Below are 10256 nucleotides of genomic sequence, written 5' to 3' on the forward strand. Positions count from 1 at the left end.
ATCCAGTTCTGTTTCGTTTTGACCTCTTTCAAGGAGGAAGTATAATATTACCACTACCAAAGACTGTACAACCCTTATTTAATTGAAGTGAAAATGAGATTGTATGGTTTTAAATGTCCTCTCTAGGTTCTGTGTTGCTTGATATATAGGACAGGATGCTACTTGTTTCCCAAGAAAATGTGTCTCATTTTTAGAGACAAGGTGGTTTCCCTGAGCAAAAGACAAGGCATTAAGCTTTAAATAAACTTATACATACCCTAGGCATCTTGTACCCGGGTTTTCACACTTGTGGAGGGCATTTTTTTCTCATACCTTATCTCCATAGGGACATTTTCACTTTTTAGTTCTGAATGTCCTTCTCTAGGCTCTATGCTGCCTGACGTATGGCCAGGCCACTACCTGTTTCCCAAGAAAATGTATCTCATTTTAGAGACAAGCCAGTTGCCCTGAGCAAAAAAGAAGGCATTAATCTTACCTGAGGCATCTAGTACCTGGGATTTTGCACTTGTGGAAGTGTTTTTGTCTCACTCTTTCTCTCCATAGCAGATCGATGCTGATGTGTAATTTGTCGCCTGTAAGTCCTCGGTGTCTTTTTGCATCTGGTGTGGCCGTCACCTGTCCCCCATGAAAGTAGCTCATGTTTAGAGGGATAAGCTGGCTTCCAGAGCAGTGACACAACAACTCACCATATGAAGGCATGCAGCTTGCTTGTCTGTCTCCCCACCCAACCTTGGTCCTTACATAGACCAACAGAATGTATCTCTTAGGCCAATTACCCCTTCCCATCCCTTTTCCCAACTGAAGATCCATTTTTTTTTTGTTTTTTTGAGACAGGGTTTCTCTGGGTAGCTGTGGCTGTCCTGGACTCACTTTGTAGACCAGGCTGGCCTTGAACTCACAGCGATCTGCCTGCCTCTGCCTCCCGAGTGCTGGGATTAAAGGTGTGCGCCAGCACGCCTGGCTGAAGCTCCATTTTTAAGGAGATTGGCTGGCCTTTTTTTTCAGAGCAGTTACATCATTTTCTTTACATAAACCTAAGATTAATGTGTATCCATCCTTTAAATCAGTAAGGACATATAATCAATTGTTAAGAAAATGGAACTTACATAGTAAAATGTAAGGAAAAATTTTGTCAATTTAAATCCTAGGCTGTGTCTGCAAGTAACTTATCAGTAGGGGATTATGCTTAGAACTCACAGAGATCAGCCTGTATTTTTCTCTATTGTGTTAAGATTAAGGGTGTATGACATGACAACTCTGCACAAATATTTCATTTCAATTCCAGTCAAAATCTATAGAAATATCAAATAAAATTCAAAAGTTAACAAAAAATACTAAGTCTTGGGTCAGTTGCTCCAATTTAGGCTTCAGTAAGCAAAAGCCTGTCCACCATTATTTTGAATTCAGTTATTGCTAATTTGCATAGGTGGACCCTTTCCAGAGAAAGCTGACAAACATCTTGCAGCTAATGAGTTCTGAATTCCAGCCGCTATCAACTCTATGGAAAATAGTTTGGCTTCTTCTTAACTTCTCATTTTTGGTAAATTAGCTTTGCGTGTCCCAGCTTTCTGCTGTTCTCCCTGAAAAACAAAAGCAAAAACAAAGCCTAAAAAGGATCCAGGGGCCTTCTGCCATAGTGACTTGGAGAGTGACCACAGCAGTCTCTATTATTTGCGTTATTTCTTTGGGAGATATTTCCACCACCAAACTATATCAAAGTATGGGTTTTCAAGGGTGTGGATACACGAAATTCATTGGGCATCATTTTCTTGCAGATATGTATCTGTATGGCCTAGGAAGCCAATAGCTGACACAAAGAAACTGAAGTGTAATTCAAAGTTGGTAGCACTACGCTGGGCAGAATCTAAACTACTAGTAATGTACTAGTAAAGTAAAACTAAACTAATCTAATATTATGTCCTCATAACCTACTCTATTCTAGGCACTTGCCAATCTGATTGTCCTTGGGCAGCTTCTCTCCACCAACCCCTCTGTCAACTGTTCATCTCAATTGTCAACCCCTGGCTCCTCCTCCTCTCCAGGAAGTCCCACCTTATACTCCCTGTCCTTCTGCCCAACTGATTGGCTAAACAGCACATTATTGACCATTGCTACATCCACTCAGGCATTCCTGCACTCATATAATTGAGATTATTATATGCTGAAAGAATTTTTTGCATGTCTGCCTGTGAAGATATCCTGCTATTCATATACAGTTCCTTTTCAGGGGAATTATCAACCTTCATTATACCTTGCGTAAGTAACGTACAGTCAAAACCAATTATCTCTTTAAGGAGGATCAGAAATGCAAAAAGTTTTATACCAGTAGATTATGTGAGTAATTTTGATACAATTAATATCAGGACTTTAGTTCATAGCAAAGGAAACAGCCTCTATTAGTCCCACAATATGAAAGGAGAAGATTAAAATATCCAGAAATATAACGTAGTGATGAGCAAACAAAATCTAGGTAGCTCCATGGGTTACCTGGATACACACACACACACACACACACACACACACACACACACACACACACAAACACAGCTGTCTTCAGTGCAAGAGCATCCTGTCTCTCCCACAGCTGACGTCACACAGTTCTCAGCATCTTGTCCTCTTAGCTCAGATTCTCAGCTCCCTCCAGTCCAGTTCAGTTTTCTCAGGGGCTGCATCCCTGTCTTTCTAATTCCTGATCTAGATCATTAAACCATCATTCAAGATCTTAACAAGGTTCTGTTTGTCTATAGAAAATGCTAGGCAGAGCTGTAGACAACACCATTGCATCCTCAGAGGGAAGCCAATGAGATACATGGCAATACCTAATAAACATGTAGTTTCATCTGCCATTTTTGATTCATTATAATACTTAACTATGTATGACAGTAACATGTGATCAAAGGACACATGGAAAACAGTTGCTTTGAGATTTCTCTGTGACTTCCTAGCAGCTTCTGGAGAGTCAGAGTGAGTCAAGATTCACTCATCAGACTATTCAGACAGATTCTTCCTCAGTATGATCAGTCATCTTGATGGTTAGTGAGATGATGTGCAGCAGGGCTGCCTAGCTGTATGTGGAGCAGTATCCAGTCTCACTGAGCACTGTCAAACTGTGCAGGTATACCTTAGTGCTGTAACTGTTGTTAGGACTAACAGGTTGTTGATAGCAACTTAAACAGAGAGACAGAGAGAGAGAGAGAGAGAGAGAGAGAGAGAGAGAGAGAGAGAGAGAGAGAGAGAGAGAGAGAGAGAGAGAGAGAGAGAGAGAGAGAGAGAGAGAGAGAGAGAGAGAGAGAGACAGAGACAGAGACAGAGACAGAGAGAGACAGAGACAGAGAGAGAGACAAAGAGAGACAAAGATAGAGACAGAGAGACAGAGAGACACAAAGAGAGAGGAGAGAGAAAAGGAAGAAAAATATCATTGGTATCAAAAGACATATCACCAGAATGGGAAGGGGTGTAAGAGTTAGAAAATGACACACTTTGGTCTCAGTTCAGTCAGTGTGGACTTCCTGGGGTCTCAGGCCACCAACCACAGCCTCCACACCATCTACTTTCTTGGTATTCATCCAGCTTAGCTCATAGGATGTGAATGTGGTGACAGGGTCATTTTTACCCAAACCAGAAAACTTCCTTAAGTGATGTGACACAAATCAGAAGCAGAGCTGCATAGGTTTAACAGCCCGTGAGGCCACTGAGCACACACCTGCTTCATCCCCCTCGCCAGGGCTGTGTCTACTCTGCCCTCCTCCAACCTGACCAGCCTTCCTGGGAAGATGACATCAGCGCTGATTCTCCTGGTCTTTCTTCTGCCCCTTGGAGCTCATGTAGGTGAGTGAACAGTCCTATTGGAAAGGTTCCATCACATGACACCTCTGTTGACCTTCTGCCCAGCAGGAGTCAGGAATGATCCATGCATTGCACCTGGGAGCTTTCTGAAGTTCAAGACCCAACTAAATCCAGACTTGGAAATCTGACACTGTCTAGATCCTCAACAAGATGTGAGGAATGGAGGTGTTCTCAGAAAGCTTAGTAGGCACTGGCTTTTCTTAGCTTTTCCTCTTCATGTGGAGACTGAATCATCCTTAGAAAGAGATGTTGCAGAGAGTTCTATGACAGAAAATATACACCATTAACTTAGTGGAGTCCAGGGAAAGAACAGATTTAATGACCAGCATGCAATGGGTAAGACCACCAGCACAAGAATATTACCATCACTGTTAACATCCATCCCCAGCCTGTTGAGGAAAGAGGCCCAGGGTGACAAGATGCCTGCACTGCAAACTACAGTTGCTCTGCTGTGTAGTTGTAGTTGGTATCTCCACTGCTGTTTGCATGTCCTTTGCTTTTTCTATAATTTCCTCCAAATCGCAGGCTCTGCATTCCACCAGCATGGCATCACCAGCCGTCTGGTTAACTAGAAGTCACTCCTTCATGCACAGAAAGCAGTTACTGAACCACAAATAGGAGAATGTTAGAAAATCCACCTCCATAGGCTTAGGGAAAAAGCTGAGAAAATGACACTCACTGACAAAGAAAGTTACAAAGAAGCTGCCCAGGATCCTCTCAGCTTCTGGCAGGATGGAGAGAAAATGTACCCCCACTGTAATTCTAAGCAGGATTGGGGGACAAGTGCTACCCTCTCCTTCTGAGAACAGCATCTGAGGTTTAAGATTCAGCAAAGGTTTTTCTACGTGTGAGGAACCCTGTCTGCCACAGTCTTGGGGACAGCAGTTCCCACCCTCTATCTTACCCTTCTCAATCTTCCCTCCTGACCTCATCTGCTGCTCCCAGACACCCCATATCCTTGCCTTTTCTTTCAGAGGAGATCATCGGGGGCCATGAGGTCAAGCCCCACTCCCGCCCCTACATGGCATTTGTTAGGTCTCTGAAAGAAGATGGGAGTAGGAGTCGTTGCGGAGGCTTCCTGGTGCAAGACAACTTTGTGCTGACAGCTGCTCACTGCAGGGGAAGGTGAGGAGATGCAGCTCGCTCACGTTATCTGAGACGCTCCCCCAGGAGCTTCTGTCCTTTACTGTGGATGCTCCCCTGGGAGCTCACTGGGAAGCAGGGTTGTGAAAAAGGAAGTCTGATAACATTAATATTTGAGGTCACAGGGTGAAAGGTCAGAGGCAACAGCACACTTGCGTTAATCAACTGCACTGGCAAACTAAAGCAGTGGTTGAGGTTGAAAGTTCAGGTTAAGAGTCGATGGAATCTTTGGAGTATTGCCTAGAAGCAAGAGGGAGCCTCCAGGAGTCTCATGATGCTGAGAGGAAGGGAGTAGTAAGTCAACACTGAGCACCCTGGGTCCTCACATCCCCTCCCTGCCTATCCTGTGTTCTCCGTGTTTCTGGAAGAGCTCCACCCTGCCCACCCACTCTGCACTGCATCCTCCCTGATTCCACATCTCTCATGTCCACTCTCCTCTCTGTGCAGCTCAATGAAAGTCACGCTGGGAGCCCACAACATCAAGGCACACGAGCAGTCTCAGCAGATCATCCGTGTGGCAAAAGCCATTCCCCACCCTGATTATAATTCTGAGAACAAGATCAATGACATCATGCTGTTAAAGGTGAGACCTGTGCCCAGTCCACCCACATTCCTCAACTCACCCCTCACCTCCCACCCCACCCCTGCTGCCTGTGTTCTTCCTGGTGCAGCTCTTCCCCTCCCCTCCTGCTCATCCTGCTTCTTCCCTCCCTTCCATCATGGCTTTTGTGTGGCCCAGGGCAGCAGGCTCCTGGCTGAGCTGGTCTTTACTCCCTCTTCCCATCAGCTGGAGAGAAAGGCCAAGAGGACTAAAGCTGTGAAGCTCCTCAAGTTGACCAGAGCCAATGCCCGGGTGAGGCCAGGGAAGAAGTGCCATGTGTCTGGCTGGGGGATAACATCCCTCGATGCTACTAAAGCATCTGACGTCCTACAAGAGGCTGAACTGAGCATCCAGGTGGACCAGCAATGCCAGAAACGCTTCCCTCACTATTCAGAGACAACACAGATATGTGTTGGAGACCCCCGAAAGATACAACTGGCTTTCAAGGTGATGTTCAAACATTTAACAGACAAAATATAGGGAGAGAGGAGCCTGTAAGATGCCTGACTGTGAGAATGGCCAGACTCTCAAGCCTCAGCTCAGAGAAGGGACAGCCTAATAGTGCCCCTGCTAGTCCCTTGCTTGGAGCTAACAGCAGTATGAGGTGGGAAACATCAGTCATCTCACATCTGTATTAATTATCCCAGAGTATCCATGAGGACTTTAGGGAAAGCCTTGCACTGTGCTATAAGAAAAAAAAAATCAGACTTCCCTGGAGCTGTGCAACTGAGGGAAGTTGGAATGCCTGTCTCACCCTTATCTGACACTTATCCTTGCCAGGAGTGAGAGCAAGAGCAGATATGGGGTTCTAAGCTTAGGTCTTCCATTCTCTGCCCACAGGGTGACTCTGGGGGACCCCTTGTGTGTGAAAACAGAGCCTACGGAGTTTGTGCTCGTGCTACCAAGAACACCACTCTAGACATCATCACTAAAATCTCCCCCTTCCTGCCATGGATACGCAGAAACATGAAGCTCCCCTAGCAGGTGTTAAACCACCTGTGATGACCAGCTTTCCTGGCCACAGACAACAACCGAATGGAGTGGGCAGTAAAGGCTGAAAACTGTTAATAAATAAACCCCTGATTGCATGTAACTGATGTTGTTTGTTATTTGAGCCAATTTATGGTTTGTGCATCTCACTGGTCCAGGCAGCCATCGCCTGTCAGTTCTAGGCTTTGCTTCCTCCTCCTTCCTCAGCCCCTCCACTCACTGGAACATCAGACTGCACATTTCCGCACTGTTATCACTCTACATGGTGGGCAGTAAGGATTGCTTTATGTTTTAACATTTGATATAGGCTCTCAGTGTATAGCTCTAAATTGCCTGGAATTTGCTATGGAAACCACCATGAACTTAAACCCACAGAGACCTTCCCCACTTTGCTCTCCTAGTGCTCAAATTAAAAGTGTGTGCTACAGCATCCCATCATGATCGTGTTTTAATTCTCAACTCCCCAAGGTTGGCTTTCTCATAACGCAGTCCTCAGGAGGCTACAGCACTGCGGCGGTGTCCTACACTCAGTCACTCATATTTGTACTTAGCCCTCCAGAAACGGTTCTTCCTGGATGTAGGAAATTCCTACTATCTCTAGGCCACCTTCATCATGCCAAGAACACTAGCCAGAGAGCCGTACAAGCAAGGCAATGGATGGAGGGAGATTTTTATCTGCGAATTTGGAGCCTATGGATGTGCCACCCTTTCAGTGTCCTATTCCAGGACCTCCTGGTATCTAGCAGGGCAGGCTACTCTCACCATCCGAACTATCTGCAGTCTAGAAGGCTGAGACATTCCTCTGAAGGCCCAGGCACCACCTCTGTACTGTTTCCCAGCCCGGAACAGAAAACACTCAACTTCTGTATCCCTTTTGGCCTGCTAGTGTTTTCCAATAGACTACCCCCAGCCCCACATTCCCCAGGCCTGGTTAAGCCAGCCTTTCACTCCTCTATCTATAAGTTCCAAGCACTGTTGACTCTCCTCTACTTCATATCCCAGGTAGACTTGTGGTGCCAATCACTTGATGCTCAGACCTCCCACCTAGGCCAATCTTCCCTGCAAAAAGTGGCTCTGCCATGCCCTCAGGTTTTTCAACATCCTTGGTCAGCCTCCCCCTGCTGGTCACATGGTGATATGGCAGTTTGTGATCCTGAGGGAGCCAAGGGATGCTAGGCTACAAGTATCTTTTGACATCATCAACTAACACTTGTAGGTCACTGGCTTTGTATCAGGTGTTCAGTAGACTCCTTCTTCACCTTCATCCTTTAATTTCACTAGACAGGTCAATGTGCCACAAATGGATCTATGTTTGGAATAAACAAAAAAAACCATGTTGTAAAATAGGATTAAATTCTGCATGTTCTAACAGTGCCATGTGCCTGGGCTTCAGAATGCACTGTGTGAAGTTGAAGCAAAGTTGTAAACCCTCCAACCCTGTGGTTTCAGCTGTACCCAGTGTGGAGCCCTCATAGAAAGAGGTGAGCAGGAGAAAGGCAAGCAGAGAGGCTCTAGTTTGCTTGATGTTCAAACCAGTGACCCTGCCACTGCAGTTGGCCTAAAAGATATTTCATGGTGACCCAGGTGACCCTGTTAAGTTCCTTACACAACAGCACTGGTGAGTTATACTTTCTTTCCTTCTCTCATACATTACACCCTGAAAACCATTTTCCTCCATCCACTTCTCCCCGAGCCCCACACACCTCCCTCAGATGCACTTCTCCCCCATTTCCTTGCTGAAAAAGGTAGGTTTCCTAGGATTATCAACTGAACACAGATTAAACAGTTAAAATGAGATTAGACACAAACCACCATACCAAGACTGGAGGAGGCTCCCAGCATGAGAAAAAAGGCCCCAGCATAGGCAAAACAGTCAGAGACTGCCCCAGCTCTCACTGTTAGGTGTCCCACAAGAACAGCAAGCTAACAGACATAACATTATGCAGAGGACCTAGTTTAGTCCCATACAGGCTCCCTGATGGTCACTTCAGTCTCTCTGAGCCCATATGAATCCTGCTTCATTGATTTAGTGGGCCTTGGTCTTCTAGGGTCTTTGCATCCTTTGTCTCCTAAAATCCTTCCTCAACCATTTCAGAGAGTTGCCCCCCCAAGTTCAGCCTAGGGTTTGGCTGTGAGTCACTGCAACTGCTCCCATCAGTTCCTGGATGACGCTCTCTGAAGGACAACTGGGAAAAGCACCCATATATAAGTTTAGCAGGCTGTCATTAGGAATCATTTCATTGGTTTCTGTTTTTATGGCCCAGTTGTGTTGGTTCTATCCTTGGTCTCAGGGATACCTGGCCTGTTTCCTGACCATCCAGGCAGTGTCAGGCATGGGATTCTGTTTTATGAAAATAAGCTTACCAGGCTTCCACTCATTGTATTATCTTACAGTTGAATTACTCATTGGTGGTTTCTCCACAATGTCTGCTCCACCTTTACCCCAGCACATCATGTAGGCAGTAAAATTGTAGGTCAAAGGTTTTGTGGCTGCTTTGGTGTCCCAGTCACACCACTGGAAGTCTTGTCTGGTTACAGACAGACAGTAAAGGCTCCATAAGCTGCAGTCCTTTGAGTCTTTGCAAATGTCACCCTCATAGCCTCCAGGGAGTTTCTAGTTCACTAGGTTTCCACATCACCCTTCAAGTGCTCCAACCAGTCGACTTCTTAGGGCTTTCTCCCTTCATTGCCCCTCCCTCACCTGATTCTTCCTCTTCACATCCCCACCCACCTCCAGGTCATGTGCAAATTCTATTCTATTTCCTCTTCCCATGGAGATCCATGATTCTTTCCTTGAGCCCCATTGTCACATAGGCTGTCTGGGTTGTGGATTGTAGCAGGATGATCCTTTACAGCTAATATCCTGTCATGTTTGTGAGTAGGTCATGTTTGTCTTTCTAGGTCTTGGTTCTCTTGGGTAGGGTTTTTTCTACTTCCATCCATTTGCCTGTAATTTCATGATGTCGTTTATTAACAGCCGAGTAACACTAACACATCTTTTTAACAGTCTTTTTATGTGGTGGGAAATCTAGTTTTTTTTTTTTAACCAGTTCTAACTATTGCAAACAAAGCTACCATAAACATAGTTGAGAAAGTTTCCTTTTGGAAGGATGGAGCACCCTTTGTGTGGTTTAGCTGGGCCTTGAGTTAGATTGATTCCTAATTTTTTGAGAAAGCACTATATTAATTTTCATACTGATTGTACAAATTTCCACTTCCATCAGCAATGGAGGAGGGTTCCCCTTTCTCCACATCCTTGTCAGCATGTGCTGTCACTTGAGTTTTTTTTTTTAATCTAAGTCATTCTGACTGGTGTAAGATGGAATCTCAATGTATTGATTTGCATATCTCAAATAGCTGAGGATGTTGAATCTTTCATTATTTTCAAATTTATTATAATTTATTCGGATTACATCCTGAATGTTATCACCTTGCTTTTATCTTCCCATTCCCACCTTCTCTCCCTCTTCTGCCCTGTTCTGTCTCCTAGACCTCCGACAGAAGGGGGCCTCCTCCCTCACCGTATGGCTACAGCATATCAGGACTCATCCAGGTAGCCTGTTTCCCCTTCCTCTTTGTGCCACCTGTAGCTCCCACCAAGCGGAAGTGGTCACATTGGGAGCACCAGAGTTCATGTCATATGCAATCATGCTTCCCCACAAGGATGGAGAATGAG

General features: G+C 45.3%; 1 protein-coding gene across 1 annotated transcript; it reads left to right on the forward strand.

Moving 5' to 3' along the window:
* The first annotated feature begins 3688 nt into the window (after window positions 1-3688).
* Window positions 3689-6659, forward strand: LOC311589644 (granzyme E-like). The gene is made up of 5 exons (XM_084768205.1): window positions 3689-3828; window positions 4821-4971; window positions 5437-5572; window positions 5777-6037; window positions 6431-6659. The coding sequence occupies exons 1-5, from the start codon at window positions 3774-3776 to the stop codon at window positions 6569-6571; spliced, it is 744 nt and encodes a 247-aa protein (XP_084624331.1). The 5' UTR covers window positions 3689-3773; the 3' UTR covers window positions 6572-6659.
* Window positions 6660-10256: the final 3597 nt, after the last annotated feature.

This window comes from Acomys minous (genome assembly GCF_964271855.1).
Source record: "Acomys minous genome assembly, chromosome: 18".
Lineage (NCBI taxonomy): Eukaryota > Metazoa > Chordata > Mammalia > Rodentia > Muridae > Acomys > Acomys minous.